This window comes from Mus caroli, unplaced genomic scaffold (genome assembly GCF_978045245.1).
Source record: "Mus caroli unplaced genomic scaffold, Mus_caroli_1 scaffold_15, whole genome shotgun sequence".
NCBI lineage: Eukaryota > Metazoa > Chordata > Mammalia > Rodentia > Muridae > Mus > Mus caroli.
The window spans coordinates 43656543-43679006 of NW_028227270.1; the positions used below are offsets into that span (position 1 = coordinate 43656543).

At 38.4% G+C, this 22464-nt stretch overlaps 1 protein-coding gene across 7 annotated transcripts in view; it reads right to left on the reverse strand.

Annotated features, from left to right (window-relative positions):
• The window catches only part of Arb2a (ARB2 cotranscriptional regulator A), a 475504-nt gene that overhangs the window by 360516 nt on the left and 92524 nt on the right, over positions 1–22464 (reverse strand). For all 7 annotated transcript variants that reach the window (XM_085830928.1, XM_085830930.1, XM_029468401.2 and 4 more), the window contains one exon: positions 5963–6028. In XM_085830928.1, coding sequence (XP_085687054.1) covers positions 5963–6028 — 66 coding nt within the window. The remainder of the gene's footprint in view (positions 1–5962; positions 6029–22464) is intronic.

Sequence of the window (22464 nt, forward strand, 5' to 3'; positions counted from 1 at the left end):
GGGTTGGGGAGATGATAGAGCCGAGGGAGAATTAAACAAAGTGAAAGCAAGTATGAAAACTTGTATGGAAATAAAGTTTGAATGGTGTATAAAAACTTGCAAGATTAAAAAAACAAAATAACAGAGGGAGGATGCTTTGAATATCCAGGTAGTGTTGTTCAGAAAAGCCTAGGAATATTAAACAAAATTTCTAATGCCAGATATGAAGTATGTTTTTATGAATAATTGGTCAGGGAAGCCTTCGGAGATCATGAAAAGCATACAGGCCTCTGATACTTATTCCTCCTAATTACCAACTAGAACTAATTGATAATTCCCTATTGCTGAAGACATGAGACCATATTTGTTGAAAAATATAGAATAATAAAGGAAGAAGTGAATTAAAAGCTTCCTCTCCACTGGCTAGCTTACAGAATCCTAAAAGCCACGGTGCAAGCTCCTGGGGAAAAAGGCAACAATCACCTCCACCAGCTGTGAGACCTATGAATTGCACTAACTTGCTAGGCAAGATGTCCCCACTAGTGCAATAGTGGTGCAACTGTTACTGGAATAAACAACCACTGTCTTATTGAATTTGTTGTCTCCTTCACAGGAATAAATGCATGTCTGGTATTTTATAAAAAGCAGAGTCTGAGAAGATCTTAAACCTTGGGAAATGGGAAGGCATGTACTAAACTGGCAAGGCCTCATACTGCCTACTAAAAACTTATACCATCAGACAAATATTAGCCTTAATCAGAGAAGTTTTTGGCAGTGAACGCATAAACTCATAGCTGCCCTAGGTTGAAGAATCAGTGGCAGCTGCTTGCTCAGACCTAAATGGAGCATTTACACTACCCTTTGTAAATTTCAGGGAGTACTGAATAAGAGAAAATAGGAGGAATGTCAGAACCAGAAGAAAAGCAAAAGTGCTACTTCTAGGACACAGTCATGACAATAATAATCCTATCAACAAGTAAGAGTTTCTCCTCTTGCACAAGTTGGGCTTGTCAATCAATCATGTATACAGGTGGAGGCTCATGGGGCCCTATCCCACCTATAAACTATTCAGTACAGCTGGACTATAGAGAGAAAAACAGCTACTATCTTCACTTGTGTACCCACAGAGGAGCCCACAAGGATCTAATGAACAGTTCCAAACTAATGGTCACAAAGAAGTCATTTATTAATCCAAGTTCCCAAATAGTACAATTGTTCTGTTTGTCTGAGATAGGGTTGTGTGAGTTAGGCTGGCTTCAAGGTTGCCACAGAATAGAGGATGATGCTGAACTCTTAATCCCTTGGCTCCAATGCAGTGTTCAAAGGTAACAAGCAAGACAACCTCCAGTTCCCAAACATCATTTCAAGCAATGGAAAATTACTCCTTTGAATTCAAGAACAATCTCTTTAACACTAGAAGAATAATTATTTTCAAAAAAGAAAAATGCAATAATTCTACATGAGAATTTTTTTATGAGACTAAAGGTAAAGGTAGCCATGAATTAACTTGAATTGACCAGTTAAAAAAAGTCATTGAAACATATGTGAAATTCAGAGTGTCCAATGAAAGACGACACAGAGGTCAAGCAATGTATATAAAAATATGACTGGCAGAATGGGAAGAGCAATGTGTATACAAATCATTGGGCAGAACTGAACAGAGTAAACCAGAAAAGTGACTCTGAACATAGTAAATACAACTTGCTTCGTATAAGGTCGTGCTAAATTTATATAGCAAAATATTTATATAAATAAAATAGTGTTTCCTCCCTACCTCAATAAAGTTTGGAAATGACTACAAAGATGTTCATCTCAAACATTGCAAGCAACTAACGTAAGCCTTTTAAAAACAAGACACAGAGGCCATTCTAATACAGTCCAATTTACATGTTCCCAGATCATGTGACTACACCAAATGATTTATAGCACTTAGCAGTTCACTGTGGAATACATGTGAACACCAAAAAGTGATGTTTCTCTTAAACAAAATGTATATAATAAACTAAAATGAAATTTCGAAGAGAAATTATTAATCAAACTCACATCTCTAACACTCATGTGGACAGGAATGTGGCAGTTGAGAACATTTGTTCTTATTACCCTGTGCTTGTGCAGAACATAAGCATGATCATGACTGTCATTCCTTTCTTCTCCAAAATGCTACCACCCTAAAAGTGATGGAAGGACCCCTCTACTGAAGGTTTGAAACTAAACTTAGTTCAGTAACAAGGAGAAAAGTTTGCTAATATTCTTTCAGTACTAACATTAGTACATTATCAGTACTAACTCGTACTTAAGAGAAAGCAAGAGAGAAGTAATCGTTATTGACGAATAACTTCCACATTATGTAACATGGAATCATTTATGAAAGATAGACCTTTTTAAGCTTACAAAGGGATTTATTAACCAAACAAAAAACACAGTGCAAATCTTTCTGTAAACTTACATAATATGTAAATTAAATTTAAAGTGAGAATTACCAAATTTATAAAACAAAGTTCTCAATCTAATTTCAGGTTTTCTCTTTAGCAATTTTAAAATTCCATCCAAACCACTCTCATTTAGCCAACTGTGGTCTGTGCTATAAATCTAGAGAGCAAAGAGCACTTCAAGATTCCCAAAGACTCAAAGGGAGGGACCTTAGATGAATGCCCCACAGCAGGGAGAGGGAACTTATAGAGTCCATCTCCAGCAGGAAGACAGACATGACATCAAGTGGGGGATGGGGTTGTCATCCCACAGTCATATAACTCTGACCCATAACTGTTCCTGTCTGAAAGAATTACAGGGATGGAAATGGAGAAGGGCCTGAGGAAAAGGAGGTCCAGTGACAGGACCAAAGTGGGATTCAGTTCAAGGGGAGGTCCCAAGATCTGACACTATTACTGAGGCTATGGAGCACTCACAGAAAGGGACTGCCCCCTCGAAAGACCCAGCAAAAAGCTGAAAGAGTGAAAGGCAGATATTAGCACCCAACCAATGGGCAGAAGTAGCTGATCACTGTTGTTGAATTAGGGGAGGCTAAAGGAAGCTGAGGAGAAGGGTGATCCTATACAAGGACCAGCACTCTTAATTAATCTGGACCCCCGATATCTCACAAACACTGGACCATCAAACATACAACATAGACCAGCTGATATGAGGCCCACAACACACATACAGTAGTGGACTTCTGGGTCTGTGTTCATTCAGAGATGATGCACTCAACCCTCACGAGACTGGAGGCCCCAGGTAATTTAGAGGTCAGGTGGGGTGGGGAGTGGGGGCATCCATGTAGAGGTGAAGTGGGTTGGGGAGGAGGTGTGGGACGTGGAACAGTCAGAGGGTGGATGAGGAAGCAGGGAATGGAATATGGAGTGTAAAAAATAGATTAAAAATAAACTGAAATAAAATTAAAAAAAAAGAAAAGACTTCCAAAGAGGCAGAAATGTTATAGTCAACAAAAGACAGGATATGGATAGTCTTAAGTGTTCTTCTTCAGAGACCAAATAAACAAATTTATATAGGTCGTTTGTTTGCTTCCTTACTTTGAGATTCCATCTCACTATGGAGCTCCCAAGCTGGCCTGGAAATCAACAGAACCAGGCTGTCCTCAACCTCACACAGATCTGCCGGCATTTCCCAACTAAGTTCTGGGATGAAGGACGTGTGTCATAATACCCAGCTTCAATACACATTGTCTACAGAATAAGAAAGTGGGTCTTCATGGAATACCTGCCTAGAAAAGCTGCAAACCAGGAGTGGAACCAGCCAAAGAGAAAGAATTCTGTTGTAGTAAACAAAGCTGAAAAGATTTGGAGATCTGAAGAGTTTTGACCTCAGACATGGAAATGCAGAGTTTGGAGTTTGCCCATCTGGTTTTTGGTCTTCTTTTGGTCCAGTATTTCCTTAGTATGAAGTTTTGGAATAGTGATGGTGGTATGTGACCTGGTTTTTATTATTTAAGTTTTATAAGGGATTGCAGTTACGTGATGGAATGAATCTCTGAAGAGACTTTGAACTTTGGACTTTTAACATTATTGAGACTGTTATAAACTGTGGGACTTTCGCAGTTGAACTAAATGTATTTTGCATTATACTACTGGAAGTTATGGCCCCCATAAACTCATGTGTTTAAACAAGTCTATGGGGCCAGGGAGTAGAATGGGGTAGTAGTATATGCTTGGTCCAAGGAGTGGCACTATTAGGAGATGTGGCCTTGTTGGAATAGGTTGGCTTTAATAGAGTTAGTGTGTCACTATGGGAGTGAGCGTTGAGATCTTTCTCCTAGCTGCCTAAAAACCAGTCTTCTGTTTGCCTTTTGAATAAGATACAGAACTCTGAGCTTTTTCTCCAGCACCATTCCTGCTTTTCCACTGCAATGTTCCCACCTTGATGATAATGAACTGATTGTCTAAACCTGTAAGCCAGCTCCAAGGAAATGTCATTTTTAAGAAAAAAAAAAAAAAGGCAGGCATGAAGTCAAGAGTTCTGACTCCCAAAGGACAAATACTGACTGCAAATTTTAGATTTCCAGACTTTCTTGAAAGAATCTATGTTTTGAACTCGAGCAAAGGAGCAAAGACTGGCCTATCTGTGGCGTGCAATAGCATTGTCTTTATAATTATATTACTGAGAGTAACACAGTAAATACTTATTGACTTGAATGAATCAATGAATGAGTAATATTCATTTCTACAACTAGAGGTGACCTACAGAAGATTAAATGAAAAATAGTTTTTACTGGAACTATGTAATTAGAGGTGAAAATCTAAATAAGCAAGATATCTTCAAACTCCTCAATAACATGACCCAGGGTATTAAAAGTACTCTGGAAAAGTTCAGAGAAATTGTCTATATATAAAGTTTTATGTATTAAATAAATTAATTTCATTGTCATCTGGATTCATGTCATAAAATGAAAGAGTTGCCAGGAGCAGCAAAAATTACCTAATCTACTCCACAAATCACTTTACACCGAAGATTAGTATCTTTTCATTTTAAAAGCTTAGTGTTTTGTGATATAAATTAAAAATACATATATGCATGCAATAATAATTAAGAAAAGAGGAAGCCATAAGTTTAAAAGAGATAAGCGGCTGTGTGTTGGGAGGGAGGAGGGAATATTTGGAGGGAGGAAAGGAAAAGAAGTGTGCAATGTTGTAATTCGATTAAAAGTAAAAAAAAAATGATAAGACATTTTGTTTAGAATTTGAGACTAAAAACAAATCCCAAATGTTTACATTCCAAAATTTCAAAAGTATACAAAATTTCCAAATATTCTCCTGATAAAAAGAACACTAGTAATATTTTAAAAAACAAAAACAAAAATCAGAAATGACTTTGGTAATGTGTAGAGGGGAGAAAGCATTTTCTGTAGAAATAAGGGGCTACAGATAGCTTAGTTGTAAGAGCAGCACGGTCTACTGTTACAGAGGACCCAGGTTCAATTCCCAGCATCAACTCATGGTCATACTCTGCAATAACACTACTTCCAGGAGATCTGATGCCCTGTGTGAGCAACACACATATGTGTAGACAAGATACTCTTTAAAATATAAAAGTAAATAAAAAAATTTAAAAAGGAAACCTGTTTTGAAGACTCAAACAATACTTAAAGAGTTAATGAATACGTATTACAATGTAAAGTACACTGAAACAAATATGAAACAATGTTTTATTTGTTTTATACACAACAAATAAAAAGAGTACATGAAATGAGAAAAGGTCATCATCTTAGTAAACTTGTCATCAGCACTGCTCATCTTTTATATTTGGAGTGATGTTTTGTAAGAACTATTACAGAAGAGTAAGGATACTTAGAGGCATTGAGTTATTAGGATCAACAGATACTTAACACATACTTTAACATACTTAACACGTAACATATACTTTAACCTTAGCATAGTTAATCAACAATAAAATTTTTCTCCTGGACCTAAAAACATTTTATATAGAACAAGGTATTTTATTTGGAATAAACATTTTTGAAAGTTGAACTTACTGGAATAGAGATTTTTTTCAAATTACAGTCACTTTCCAGGAGCTCATAAACATATCTTGTGATGATCTAAGGAGGAAAAAAATGAAATATTAAGATTCAATATCATCTACTCTCAAGATAAATTTGTTTTGATAAGTTACTGAAGTTACTGTTCTCTCTTCGCCTTCAACTGTTGTGGTGTCACACCCAGGCTCTTACCAAATAGGTAATGCTTCACCTTCTGTTGCTATGTGGATGGCTACGGAGGACTAAAACGAGTTTTACAAACTCCTGGAAAATACACAAGACTTTCTCTTTTGGAAATGAATAACTTGAAGTGTTCCAGTGTTTCTAGAAATTGCTTCCTTTATCATGTCTCCATAGATTTTACATACAATGTAACTGCTTAAGGAATGTTATCTCGCCCCCATGAAATCAAGAAAGAAGAATCTGTGAGAAGTATAATGAGCAGAAAAGGAAAACCAACCAGAGCAGGGCAAGTGCTGTCAATCCTGTGTTAATGAGTTAGGAAATATGGTCTCCTCAAGGATATCCACCCCAGGTCCTGAACATTTGTATGTTTAAGTCACATGATAACAATCCCGCTACATATGACTGTTCTTTTTTTTTTTAATTTTTGTTGTTATTAATCTGTGTAAGTCTTTTCTTTTTTTATATATTTTTTATTACAGCTTTTCCTCAATTGCATTTCCAATGCTATCCCAAAAGTCCTCCATACCCTCCCCCCCACTTCCCTACCCACCCATTCCCATTTTTTTGGCCCTGGCGTTCCCCTGTACTGGGGCATATAAAGTTTGCATGTCCAATGCCAGCTGGAATTAATGAGGTGGTTCGATTCAAATCACCTATGTGCTTGAGAGTGGAAAGTTACAGAAGTATGATGTGTTACAAAGACGTCAGGTAGGAAGGCCTCAACTAGCTTTGCTGGGTTTGAAAGTTAAGAAAAGCACAGGCCAAGAGATAGGTCTTCTGGGGACCTATAGTTTACAACCAATATAAATATGAACGTTCAATGCTATCTATGTGCTGAATTCTGCCAACAACACAAAAAACAAGCAATTGATTCTCTCTTCTAGCCTAAAAGTGCTTGCCCATACCTTCATTTTTCTCTGGTATGTCTCCTACTGATCTGCAAAATTACAAGATAATAATTTTTATCATTTTACAAAAGAAATTAATGGTAACTTGTTAGAGTAGCAATATGAGACATATTTATTTGGTAGGAAAAAAGCAAAGATAGAAGGACTGGAATAGGAGCAAATGTTTAATAGGCAGTTTGAGTGACCACTGTAAGAGTATTTCTCCTCCCAAACATGTTTCCTTATTGCAAGTTGGAGCATCTTCTGAGTATAATCCCAGGAGTGGTATTCCTGGATCCTCAAGTAGTAATATGTAGAATTTTCTGATAAACCGCCAAACTGGTTTCCAGAGTGGTTGTACCAGCTTACAGTTCCACCAGCAATAGAGGAGTGTTACTCTTTCTTCACATCCTCCCCAGCATCTGCTGTCACCTGAGTTTTTGATCAAAGCCATTCTGACTGGTGTGTGTGGAATCTCAGGTGTGTTTTGGTTTGCATTTCCCTGATAATTAAGGATGTTGAACATTTTTTTTTCGTGCTTCTCAGCCATTCAGTATTCCTCAATTGAGAATTCTTTGTATAGCTCTGTACGCCATTTTGTAATAGGGTTATTTGGTGCTATGGATTCTAACTTCTTTTTTTTTTTTTTTTTTAGATTTATTTATTTATTATATGTAAGTACACTGTAGCTGTCTTCAGACACTCCAGAAGAGGGAGTCAGATCTCGTTACAGATGGTTGTGAGCCACCATGTGGTTGCTGGGATTTGAACTCCAGACCTACGGAAGAGCAGTCGGGTGCTCTTACCCACTGAGCCATCTCACCAGCCCCGGATTCTAACTTCTTGAGTTCTTTGTATATATTGGATATTAGCCCTCTATCAGATTTAGGATTGGTAAAGATATTTTCCCAATCTGTTGGATGCCTTATTGTCTTATTGACAATGTCATTAGCCACAATGAAGTACTACACAGCTATTAAAAACAATGAATTCATGAAATTCTTAGACAAATGGATGGATCTGGAGGATATCATCCTAAGTGGGATAACCCAATCACAAAAGAGCACACATGGTATGGACTCACTGATAAGTGAATATTAGCCCACAAGCTCAGAATACCCAAGATACAATTTGCAAAACACATGAAACTCAAGAAGAAAGAAGACCAAAGTGTGGATACTTCGAGCCTTCTTAGAAGGGGGAACAAAACACCCATGCACAGAGTTATAGAGACAAATTTGAGAGCAGAGACTGAAGAAATGACCATCCAGAGACTGTCCCACCTGGGGATCCATACCATAAACAACCACCAAAACCAGACACTATTGCAGATGCCAACATGAGCTTGCTGACAGGAGACTGATATAGCTGTCTCCCGAGAGGCTCTGCCAGTGCCTGACTAATACAGAAATGGATGCTCACAGTCATTCATTAGACAGAGCACAGGGTCCCCAATGAAGAGCTAGAGAAATTATTCAAGGAGCTGAAAGCGTTTGCAGCCCCATGGGAGGTTATTTCTATTTTAATAACCCATATAAGAAACAGGAACACCTCTCCAATGACCATCACAATTTAAATAGCAATCTTCAGTCTTCTGAAACAACATCAAGTACTGTTACCAACTCTCAATCTCTCGAAATTTATCATTCTTTGAAGTATAAGGGGACGAGTATGAGAACTCATTTGGATTTGCTCACAAGGACCCACATCAGATGGTGCAGAGCTGCCTCTTAACTCTGGATCTAGTAGTTCTGACACCATCTTCTGAGTTCCAAGGACACCAGCATTCATATGTATGTGTGTGCTCACACATGCATGCATGGGCATGTGCACATGTGTGTGTGAGCACACACACAACCTAAAATTAAATAAATAAATGATTAGAAAATTATATAATCTTTTATTGGTGGTGCACACCTTTAATCCCAGCACTTGGAAGACAGAGGCAGGCGGATTTCTGAGTTCGAGGCCAGCCTAGTCTATGGAGTGAATTCTAGGACAACCAGTGCTACACAGAGAAACCCTGTCTCAAAACCGGCCCCCCCAAATTATAAACTTAATCTCTTCCCTTGTCACAGACTCCTACTGGTACGATGCACTTTACTTTATGTGGCTACAGAAAAATACTTCCCCACAGTTACATCTTCCTGTTTCACTAATCTTTTTTTTTTTTTAAATATTTTTATTACATATTTTCCTCAATTACGTTTCCAATGCTATCCCAAAAGTCCCCCATAGCGCCCCCCACTTCCCTACCCACCCAGTCCCATTCTTTTGGCCCTGGCATTCCCCTATATTGGGGCATATAAAGTTTGCAGGTCCAATGGGCCTCTCTTTCCATTGATGGCTGACTAGGCCATCTTTCGATACATATGCAGCTAGAGACAAGAGCTCCGGGGTTCTAGTTAGTACATCATGTTGTTCCAACAATAGGGTTGCAGATCCCTTTAGCTCCTTGGGTACTTTCTCTAGCTTCTCCATTGGGAGCCCTGTGATACATCAATAGCTGACTGTGAACATCCACTCCTGTGTTTGCTAGGCCCCAGCATCGTCTCACAAGAGACAGCTATATTTGGGTCCTTTCAGCAAAATCTTGCTAGTGTATGCAATGGTGTCAGCGTTTAGAAGTTGATTATGGGATGGATCCCTGGATACGGCAGTCTCTAAATGGTCCGTCCTTTCATCACCGCTACGAACTTTGTCTCTGTAACTCCTTCCCTGGGTGTTTTGTTCCCAATTCTAAGAAGGTGCACAGTGTCCACACTTTGGTCTTCATTCTTCTTGAGTTTCATGCGTTTAGCAAATTGTATCTTAAATCTTGGGTATCCTAAGTTTTGGGCTAATATCCACTTATCAGTGAATACATATTGTGTGAGTTCTTTTGTGATTGTGTTACTTCACTCAAGATGATGCCCTCCAGGTCCATCCATTTGGCTAGGAATTTCATAAATTCATTCTTTTTAATAGCTGAGTAGTACTCCATTGTGTAAATGTACCATAATTTCTGTATCCATTCCTCTGTTGAGGGACATCTGGGTTCTTTCCAGCTTCTGGCTATTATAAATAGGGCTGCTATGAACATAGTGGAACATGTGTCCTTTTTACCGGTTGGGACATCTTCTGGATATATGCCCAGGAGAGGTATTGCTGGATCCTCCGGTAATACTATGTCCAATTTTCTGAGGAACCGCCAGACTGATTTCCAGAGTGGTTGTACAAGCTTGCAATCCCACCAACAATGGAGGAGTGTTCCTCTTTCTCCACATCCTCGCCAGCAACTGCTGTCACCTGAATTTTTGATCTTAGCCATTCTGACTGGTGTGAGGTGGAATCTCAGGGTTGTTTTGATTTGCATTTCCCTGATGATTAAGGATGTTGAACATTTTTTCAGGTGTTTCTCTGCCATTCGGTATTCCTCAGGCGAGAATTCTTTGTTCAGTTCTGAGCCCCATTTTTTAATGGGGTTATTTGACTTTCTGGAGTCCACCTTCTTGAGTTCTTTATATATATTGGATATTAGTCCCTTATCTGATTTAGGATAGGTGAAGATCCTTTCCCAATCTGTTGGTGGTTTTTTTGTCTTATTGATGGTGTCTTTAGCCTTGCAGAAGCTTTGTAGTTTCATGAGGTCCCACTTGTCAATTCTCGATCTTACAGCACAAGCCATTACTGTTCTATTCAGGAATTTTTCCCCTGTGCCCATATCTTCAAGGCTTTTCCCCACTTTCTCCTCTATAAGTTTCAGTGTCTCTGGTTTTATGTGAAGTTCCTTGATCCACTTAGACTTGACCTTAGTACAAGGAGATAGGAATGGATCGATTCGCATTCTTCTACATGTTAACAACCAGTTGTGCCAGCACCATTTGTTGAAAATGCTGTCTTTCTTCCACTGGATGTTTTTAGCTCCCTTGTCGAAAATCAAGTGACCGTAGGTGTGTGGGTTCATTTCTGGGTCTTCAATTCTATTCCATTGGTCTATTTGTCTGTCACTATACCAGTACCATGCAGTTTTTATCACAATTGCTCTGTAGTAGAGCTTTAGGTCCGGCATGGTGATTCCACCAGAGGTTCTTTTATCCTTGAGAAGAGTTTTTGCTATCCTAGGTTTTTTGTTATTCCAGATGAATTTGCAGATTGCACTTTCTAATTCGTTGAAGAATTCATTTGGAATTTTGATGGGGATTGCATTGAATCTGTAGATTGCTTTTGGCAAGATAGCCATTTTTACAATGTTGATCCTGCCAATCCATGAGCATGGGAGATCTTTCCATCTTCTGAGATCTTCTATAATTTCTTTCTTCAGAGACTTGAAGTTTTTATTATACAGATCTTTCACTTCCTTAGTTAGAGTCACGCCAAGATATTTTATATTATTTGTGACTATTGAGAAGGGTGTTGTTTCCCTAATTTCTTTCTCAGCCTGTTTATTCTTTGTGTAGAGAAAGGCCATTGATTTGTTTGAGTTAATTTTATATCCAGCTACTTCACCGAAGCTGTTTATCAGGCTTAGGAGTTCTCTGGTGGAATTTTTAGGGTCACTTATATATACTATCATATCATCTGCAAAAAGTGATATTTTGACTTCATCTTTTCCAATTTGTATCCCTTTGATCTCCTTTTGTTGTCGAATTGCTCTGGCTAGGACTTCAAGTACAATGTTGAATAGGTATGGAGAAAGTGGACAGCCTTGTCTAGTCCCTGATTTTAGAGGGATTGCTTCAAGCTTCTCACCATTTACTTTGATGTTGGCTACTGGTTTGCTGTAGATTGCTTTTATCATGTTTAGGTATGGGCCTTGAATTCCTGATCTTTCCAAGACTTTTATCATGAATGGGTGTTGGATCTTGTCAAATGCTTTTTCCGCATCTAAGGAGATGACCATGTGGTTTTTGTCTTTGAGTTTGTTTATATACTGGATTACGTTGATGGATTTCCGTATATTGAACCATCCCTGCATCCCTGGGATGAAACCTACTTGGTCAGGATGGATGATTGTTTTGATGTGTTCTTGGATTCGGTTAGCAAGAATTTTATTGAGGATTTTTGCATCAATGTTCATAAGGGATATTGGTCTGAAGTTTTCTATCTTTGTTGGGTCTTTTTGTGGTTTAGGTATCAGAGTAATTGTGGCTTCATAGAATGAGTTGGGTAGAGTACCTTCTGTTTCTATTTTGTGGAATAGTTTGTGAAGAACTGGGATTAGATCTTCTTTGAAGGTCTGATAGAACTCTGCACTAAACCCATCTGGTCCTGGGCTTTTTTTGGTTGGGAAACTATTAATGACTGCTTCTATTTCTTTGGGGGATATAGGGCTGTTTAGATCATTAACCTGATCTTGATTCAACTTTGGTACCTGGTATCTGTCTAGGAACTTCTCCATTTCATCGAAGTTCTCCAGTTTTGTTGAGTATAGCCTTTGGTAGAAGGATCTGATGGTGTTTTGGATGTCTTCAGGATCTGTTGTTATGTCTCCTTTTTCATTTCTGATTTTGTTAATTAGGATGCTTTCCCTGTGCCCTCTAGTGAGTCTGGCTAAGGGTTTATCTATCTTGTTGATTTTCTCAAAGAACCAGCTCCTTGATTGGTTGATTCTTTGAATAGTTTTTCTTGTTTCCACTTGGTTGATTTCACCCCTGAGTTTGATTATTTCCTGCCGTCTACTCCTCTTGGGTGAATTTGCTTCCTTTTGTTCTAGTGCTTTTAGGTGTGTTGTCAAGCTGCTAATGTGTGCTCTTTCTAGTTTCCTTTTGGAGGCACTCAGAGCTATGAGTTTTCCTCTTAGAAATGCTTTCATTGCGTCCCATAAGTTTGGGTATGTTGTGGCTTCATTTTCATTGAACTCTAAAAAGTCCTTAATTTCTTTCTTTATTCCTTCCTTGACCAAGGTATCATTGAGAAGAGTGTTGTTCAGTTTCCACGTGAAGGTTGGCTTTCTATTATTTATTTTGTTATTGAAGATCAGCTTTAGTCCATGGTGATCTGATAGGATGCATGGGACAATTTCAATGTTTTTGTATCTGTTGAGTCCTGTTTTGTGCCCAATTACGTGGTCAATTTTGGAGAAGGTACCATGAGGTGCTGAGAAGAAGGTGTATCCTTTTGTTTTAGGGTAAAATGTTCTGTAGATATCTGCCAGATCCATTTGATCCATAACTTCTGTTAGTTTCACTGTGTCCCTGTTTAGTTTCTGTTTCCATGATCTGTCCATTGGTGAAAGTGGTGTGTTGAAGTCTCCCACTATTATTGTATGAGGTGCAATGTGTGCTTTGAGATTTACTAAAGTTTCTTTAATGAATGAGGCTGCCTTTGTATTTGGAGCATAGATATTCAGGATTGATAGTTCCTCTTGGAGGATTTTACCTTTGATGAGTATGAAGTGCCCCTCCCTGTCTTTTTTGATGACTTTGGGTTGGAAGTCAATCTTATCTGATATTAGAATGGCTACTCCAGCTTGTTTCTTCAGACCATTTGCTTGGAAAATTGTTTTCCAGCCTTTCATTCTGAGGTAGTGTCTATCTTTTTCTCTGAGATGAGTTTCTTGTAAGCAGCAAAATGTTGGGTCTTGTTTGTGTAGCCAGTTTGTTAGTCTATGTCTTTTTATCGGGGAGTTGAGTCCATTGATATTAAGAGATATTAAGGAAAAGTAATTGTTGTTTCCTGTTATTTTTGTTGTTAAAGTTGGCATTCTGTTCTTGTGGCTGTCTTCTTTTAGGTTTGTTGAGGGATTACCTTCTTGTTGTTTCTAGGGTGTGGTTCCTGTCCTTGTATTGGTTTTTTTCTGTTATTATTCTTTGAAGGGCTGGATTCGTGGAGAGATAATGTGTGAATTTGGTTTTGTCGTGGAATACTTTGGTTTCTCCATCTATGTTAATTGAGAGTTTGGCTGGGTATAGTAGCCTGGGCTGGAATTTGTGTTCTTTTAGTGTCTGTATAACATCTGTCCAGGATCTTCTGGCTTTCATAGTCTCTGGTGAAAAATCTGGTGTAATTCTGATAGGCTTGCCTTTATATGTTACTTGGCCTTTTTCTCTTACTGCTTTTAGTATTCTATCTTTATTTAGTGCATTTGTTGTTCTGATTATTATGTGTCGGGAGGTATTTCTTTTCTGGTCCAGCCTATTTGGAGTTCTGTAGGCTTCTTGTATGTTCATGGGCATCTCTTTCTTTAGATTTGGGAAGTTTTCTTCTATAATTTTGTTGAAGATGTTTGCTGGTCCTTTGAGTTGAAAATCTTCATTCTCATCCACTCCTATTATCCGTAGGTTTGGTCTTCTCATTGTGTCCTGTATTTCCTGGATGTTTTGAGTTAGGATCTTTTTACATTTTCCATTTTCCTTGATTGTTGTGCCCATGTTCTCTATGGAATCTTCTGCACCTGAGATTCTCTCTTCCATCTCTTGTATTCTGTTGCTGATGCTTGCATCTATGGTTCCAGATTTCTTTCCTAGGGTTTCTATCTCCAGTGTTGCCTCATTTTGGGTTTTCTTTATTGTGTCTACTTCCCTTTTTAGGTCTAGTATGGTTTTGTTCATTTCCATCATCTGATTGGATGTGTTTTCCTGTTTCTCTTTAAGGACTTCTACCAGTTTGGTTGTGTTTTCCTGTTTTTCTTTAAGGACTTGTAACTCTTTAGCCATGTTCTCCTGTAGTTCTTTAAAGTCCTTCTTGATGTCCTCTACCATCATCATGAGATATGCTTTTAAATCCAGGTCTAGTTTTTCAGGTGTGTTGGGGTGCCCTGGACTGGGCGAAGTGGGAGTGCTGGGTCCTGATGATGGTGAGTGGTCTTGGTTTCTGTTAGTAAGATTCTTACCTTTACCTCTCGCCATCTGGTAATCTCTGGAGTTGTTATAGTTGTCTCTATTCAGAGGTTGTTCTTCTGGGGATTCTGAGTATCCTCTGTCAGCAGACCTGTACAGACTAAGTTCGGCGGAGTCCCAGAGCCAAGATGGCGCTCCCTGCAGGGCAGGTCACTGTTCTCCGGCTGGGAGGGTGGCGGAAGTCTGCGGCCCCAAAAGGGTGCTGCCTCAGCGGCTCTGTGGCTCCTGCCTGTCCCAGAAGCTGTCTGCCTCTGTGGTCCCCACTCTGACCTGTACAGACTAAGTTCGGCGGAGTCCCGGAGCCAAGATGGCGCTCCCTGCAGGGCAGGTCACTGTCCTCCGACTGGGAGGGTGCCGGATGTCTGCGGCCCCTAAAGGGTGCTGCCTCAGCAGCTCTGTGGCTCCCGCCTGTCCCAGAAGCCATCTGCCCCGGTGGTCCCCACTCTGACCTGTAGAGACTAAGCTCGGCGGAGTCCCGGAGCCAAGATGGCGCTCCCTGCAGGGCAGGTCACTGTCCTCCGACTGGGAGGGTGCTGGATGTCTGCGGCCCCAAAAGGGTGCTGCCTCAGCGGCTCTGTGGCTCCCGCCTGTCCCAGAAGCTGTCTGCCTCTGTGGTCCTCACTCTAACCTGTAGACTAAGTTTGACGGAGTCCCGGAGCCAAGATGGCGCTCTCTGCAGGGCAGGTCTCTGTCCTCCGGCTGGGAGGGTGGCAGAAGTCTCCCTGTTTCACTAATCTATACCTTAAGCTTATGGTACCATTGCTCCGTAAGAAGTTATAATGAAAGATAACTGTCATATTCGAAAGAAAAGCAGAAATACTTAAACATATGCCATCTCTTCTACTCTAACTGCAGCATGTAATAACTATGGTATCATCCTAGGGGAAGCCTAATTCTTCCTGCATGCCAGGTAACTCGTTCAATTGACAAGAGTTTGTAGATGACGAAGCCCACCATTAAGCCAGACACTAGTGAAAAACAAACAAACAAATAAACATCTAGTTTTTGGAGACAATTCCAAGTAAACAAACATTATACAAGAGTACTTTACTTTAAAAACTACATAATCTAATTAAACCTTTTACCAGGAGCTTCTGAGAGCCCACAGGATCGGCTAGTTCCCTTTACTTACCAGTTGTCAGTATCCTCTTTTTCAAAAAATGAAAATTCCCACAACCAACATCACTAAACACAAGTTATGTGAGCACTGTGAAGGGCTCCATCCACTGAATCTGATGGTACCAAATAACTCCTCTATATGTTGCTTGCACCTCAGGTAACAGGAACAGAACAACAGACCAAGCGCTCCAGGAACTGCAAGGCATGGATATGTTGAATCCTAAAAGCCTTCCCAGGGAATCTGGTGAAGATTCAATTCATTATCTTTTAGTCAATAAGGTATTTCAGAAGCCTCTGCAATGCTCCAACATAAACACAGGGTTTTCACTGAACAGACTCCTCAAACTGCCCAGTAATCAAATTTACAATGAAGCTTAGGTTTGGGACATCTAATGTTTGTAAACATTTTCACAAATTAGTTTTCCTTTCTTGAGAACACATCTGCTGTAACTCTAGAAATGTTACTCCAATAAAAAAGGGAGTTCAAATGCCTTAAAATCCTTGAATTCTTAATTCAAGATTTGATAATTTCATGTAATTGATTATCTAATGCCAGAGATGACTTCATCTGCAGGAATAAGCCAACAAGAATTTACACTGGGAAATATTTTAAATCAGTTTATAGTCAATGACTGAAGAGTAGTTTTATTTAAGTAGTAAAGTAATTTTAAATATTTACACTGACCCACACATGCTCATTTCAAATAAATTAACTTCCAGAAATCTATCTAAATTCTATTTCACAATGCATAGTATCAAAATACCACTATTTTGATCAAAAATACATAAATGTCCAAAGAGAAATTCCCAACAGTGAAATGCCTGGAGGAGCAGAAAGGAGGCACCCACACACCCTCGAATAAAAAGATGCTCAAGGACAACCTGTGCAAGATCCCTGAGGAGGAGTAAAACAGAGTGTGATGACAAAGCCACCTGCTGTGACAGAACAGCCAGTTTTGTTTTTTGTTTTACTTTGTTTTGTTTTTAACGTCATTTTCCCTTTAATTTAACAAAATAGTCTTAGAACCTGGAAGTATTAAAAAATAGTGGTGTATGAAAGGATAGGTACTGACCAATTGCCATATTCTTTGGAAATGAACTATTATTTATCTCTTTGAGCAATCATAGAATCTAACATAAATGTTATTAATCACCTGTAAAGAGTGAAAGACAAAACAAGCATGTCCAAACACAAACAGAGTATATCAATATTTCTTCTGGCTCATACAATATATATTTATAAAATATTTGTATGTAAAAACAAATTACATATACTGAAAATGACATCATATGCAAAATATATTTTGCATTAAATATCTACCTGAATATTTTTTCAGAGCATAAAGAAACTGAGTAAAAAGGACACTGGCTCAGAACAACATAGCAGATGAACATAAGAGGTTAATTTTAATAATCAAATTCACAATTCGTCTAATCTAGGAAATGCCAAGAATAGTTTAAAGAGATATTCCATTTAACATGAACTAATGCACCAACTGTCAATGTGAGTAAGGATAGCTAAATGATTCTGGAAGGCAATATGCTTATGTTTAATGACATCAATAGAAATATAGGAAATTCACAATAGAGTAAATGCCCAGTAACTGTGATGCTTCCAAAACTACAACTCGGCTAGTTTCATTCTACTTTTGGAACTGACCATGATCCAAGAAAAACAAACAGCATACAACATATTATTCTTTACTTAGACAGGTACATTTCATTGCAGAGACAATTTTAAATATTATGCTTTTGTTTTTGGCACAGAAAAACATCTCAAAGAATTATTCATATTATTTCTCTCCCCTAAAGTTAACATACTTTAATGCCATATGGGTACAAATTTACTTCTGTTCATTTAAACTTGTAATTAAACTTTATAACATAGAAAACTGCTAAAGTAAAATAATCTCACTCCACTGAAAGGCATTTTTTTTTCTAAAATAACATGGGTGATATGCCAAATGGCTGGGTTGGTAGCTCATTATACCTTCATAGAGAATCCAAGTTTTAGGCTTATCTTTGGTTCTCAAATGCAACAGTAAAAGCTCAGAGTATAACCAAAGGTAAGAAAGTGCAAATGAGACAAAAGCAAGAGAACTTGTTGTGAAGACATGAGTTGCTAGCCACTTGATGAACAATGCACTGTTAGTCTATTCCCAATGCACTGTATTAAGATCACACCAAGTAACAAAGAACTTATATATAAAATACTCAAAATCATTGAAAGATATCTACTGCATTCCAGGAAAGACCCAGAAAATTTTTGTTCCCTTAAATTCACAGTAAAGTTTAGCATATATAGAGATATCTTACGTATCCACTGCCCCAAAATGCATATACCCAGTATACTATGTCCAGAACTGCAAACCTATTCACTAAAATGACCTACTTCCCCATTTCTTTAATTTTTATTTCAACAGTGGTTTATTATTTTACTCATATATTTGTTCCTATTTTATTAAGTTTATATTGCAGTATTACATTGTAACATATTATTACCATGAATGGCGTTGTGTTTTCAAAATGTATCTGTTCAGTGCTGGTTTACAATAAGTTGATAATTTTAAAAAAATAACGCTAAAATTGTTTCCTATACAATTTCTACAATTGTTACTAATTCTAAGAGAGGTATCTGTGGTTAGATTACTTGTCTGAGATATGGTCAAATCATATGTGCAAATGTTTCAGCTTTATTTCTTCCTTCATGTCCTGTACTGTGTCTCCTTTTCAACTCTAACTGCACTGGCTATAACTTCTAGTACTATGGTGAAAGAAATGCCTATAAAAAGCATCCTCCCTGCTCCTGACCTGGCTGAAAACATAGTGTATCACCTGTATGATGTCAGTTGTATATTTTGGGGAGTTATTCTTTATTAAACTGAGAAAATTTCAATGTGTTCTGAATTTACCAAAATTTATTATGGTTTAGATTCTTTTACATAATGTTATATATATATGTATATAATATTTATAGTTGCTTTAAACTCCAAGTCTAGTGATTCCAGTCTCCACTCTAGATCCACTTTTGAAGCTTACTCTGTGTCTTCAATTTAGATAATCTACCAGTAGTATTAATTGTAACTTTTGAGCCACCCATGAAAATTATAAGGTATAAGAAAATGCTATAGGCTTAGAAAAGAGGCTGAATGTATCAAATCAGAAATATTCTCTGGTTGAAAGTGCATTTTGTTGGATATTAGAATCAATAATCCAGCTTGTTTCTTGGGACCACTTAGTTGGAAAATTTCTTCAGCCTTTTACTTTTATGGAGTATCTGTCTTTATCACTGAGTTGTGTTTCCTGAATGCAGCAAAATTCTGGGTCCTGTTTATGTATCCAGTCTGTTGTTTTTTTATTATTAGGTATTTATTTAATTTACATTTCCAATGCTATCCCAAGAGTCACAAACACCTTCCCAAACCCACTTCCCCACCCACCCACTCCCACTTCTTGGCCCTGGCGTTCCCCTGAACTAAGGCATATAAAGTATGCACAACCAATGGACCTCTCTTTCCACTGATGGCTGGCCAGGACATCTTCTGATACATATGAAGCTAGAGAAACAAGCTCTTTGGGGGGTGGGGGGTGGTACTGGTTAATTCACATTATTGTTACACCTATAGGGTTGCAGATCCACCCAGCTCTCTGGGTACTTCCTCCAGCTCCTCAATTGGGGGCCCTGTGATCCATCCAATAGCTGACTGTTAGCATCCCTTTCTGTGTTTGCTAGGCCCCCGCATAATCTCACATAAGACAGCTATATCAGGGTCCTTTCAGCAAAATCTTTCTAGTGTATGCAACGGAGTCAACGTATGGAAGCTGAATATGAGATGGATCTCTGGGTATGGCAGCCTCTAGATGGTCCATCCTTTTGTCTAGCTCCAAACTTTGTCTCTATAGCTCCTTCCATGGGTGCCTTGCTCCCGAAATTCCAAGAAGGGACAAAGTATCCAAACCTTCATCTTCATTCTTCCCAAGCTTCATGTGTTTCGCAAATTGTATCTTATATCTTGGGTATTCTAAGTTTCTGGGCTAATATCCACTTATCAGTGAGTACATATCATGTGACTTCTTTTGTGATTGAGTTACCTCACTCAGGATGATGCCCTCCAGGTCCATCCATTTGCCTAGGAATTTAAAATTCATTGTTTTTAATAGCTGAGTAATACTCCATTGTGTAAATGTACCACATTTTCTGTATCCATTCCTCTGTTGAGGGGCATCTGGATTCCTTCCACCTTCTGGCTATTATAAATATGGTTGCTATAAACATAGTGAAGCATGTGTCCTCCTTACCACTTGGAACATCTTCTGGATATATGCCTAGGAGAGGTATTGCGGGATCCTCCAGTAGTAATATGTACAATTTTTGGAGCAATCACCAAACTGATTTACAGAGTGGTTGTACAAGCTTGAAGTACCACCAGCAATGGAAAAGTGTTCCTCTTTCTCCACATCCTCACCAGCATCTGTTGTAACCAGAGTTTTTGATCTTACCCATTCTGACTGGTGTGAGATGGAATCTCAGCTTTGTTTTGGTTTGCATTTCCCTGATGATTAAAGATGCTGAACATGTTTTGAGATGCTTATCAGCCATTCGGTATTCCTCAGGTGAGAATTCTTTGTTTAGCTCTGAGCCCCTTTTTTTAAATGGGGTTATTGGATTTTCTGGAGTCCACCTTCTTGAATTCTTTATATATATATTGGATATTAGTCCACTATCTGATTCGGGATAGGTAAAGATACTTTCGAATCTGATGGTGGCCTTTTTTTTCTTAATGACAGTGTCTTTTGCCTTACAGAAGCTTCGGAATTTTATGAGGTCCCATTTGACAATTCGCGATCTTATAGCACAAGACATTGCTGTTCTATTCAGGAATCTTTCCCCTGTGCCCCTATCTTCGAGGCTTTTCCCTACTTTCTCCTCTATAAGATTCAGTGTCTCTGGTTTTATGTGGAGTTCCTTAATCCACTTAGATTTGACTTTAGTACAAGTAGATAGGAATGGATCAATTCACATTCTTCTACATGATAACTGCCAGTTGTGCCAGCACCATTTGTTGAAAATGCTGTCTTTTTTTCCACTGGATGGTTTTAGCTCCCCTGTCAAAGATCAACTCACCATAGGTGTGTGGGTTCATTTCTGGGTCTTCAATTCTATTCCATTGATCTACATGTCTGTCCCAATACCAGTACCATGCAGTTTTTATCATGATTGCTCTGTAGTAAAGCTTTAGGTCAGGCATGGGGATTCCACCAGAGATTATTTAATCCTTGAGAAGAGTTTTTGCTATCCTAGGTTTTTTGTTCTTCCAGATGAATTTGGAGATTGCCCTTTCCAATTCGTTGAAGAATTGAGTTGGAATTTTGATGGGGTTTGCATTGAATCTGTAGATTGCTTTTGGCAAGATAGCCATTTTTGCTATATTGATCCTGCCAGTCCATGAGCATGGGAGATCTTTCCATCTTCTGAGATCTTCTTTAATTTCTTTTTTCAGAGACTTGAAGTCCTTATCATACAGGTCTTTCACTTCCTTACTTAGAGTCACACCAAGGTATTTTATATCTTTTGTAACTCTTGAGAAGGGTGTTGTTTCCCTAAAATTTCTTTCTCAGCCTGATTATCATTTGTGTAGAGAAAAGCCATTGACTTGTTTGAGTTAATTTTTTATCCAGATACTTCATTGAATCTGTTTATCAGGTTCCATAGGAGTTCTCTGGTGGAATTTTTAGGGTCACTTATATATACTATCATATCATCTGCAAAAAGTGATATTTTGACTTCTTCCTTTCCAATTTGTATCCTCTTGATGTCCTTTTGTTATGAATTCCTCTGGGTAGAACTTCAAGTACAATGATGAATAGGTATGGAGAAAGTGGGCAGCCTTGTCTAGTCCCTGATTTTAATGGGATTGCTTCCAGCATCTCACCATTTACTTTGAATATTAGCTACTGGTTTGCTGTAGATTGCTTTTATCATGTTTAGGTACGGGCCTTGGATTCCTGATCTTTCAAAGACTTTTATCATGAATGGGTGTTGGATTTTGTCAAATTCTTTCTTTGCATCTAACAAGATGATCATGTGGTTTCTTTCTTTGAGTTTGTTTATATAATTGATTACATTGATAGATTTACGTATATTAAACCATCCCTGCATCCCTGGAATGAAACCTACTTGGTCAGGATGGATGATTGTTTGATGTGTTCTTGGATTTGGTTACCAAGAATTTTATTGAGGATTTTTGCATCGATATTCATAAGGAAAATTGGTCTGAAATTCTCTATTGTTGTTGGGTCTTTCTGTGGTTTACGTATCAGAGTAATTGTCACATCATAGAATGAGTTGAGTAGAGTACATTCTGTTTCTATTTTGTTGAATAGTTTGTGAAGAACTGGGATTAGATCTTCTTTGAAGGTTTGATAGAACTCTGCACTAAACCCATCTGGTCCTGGGCTTTTCTTGGTGTGGAGGCTATTAATG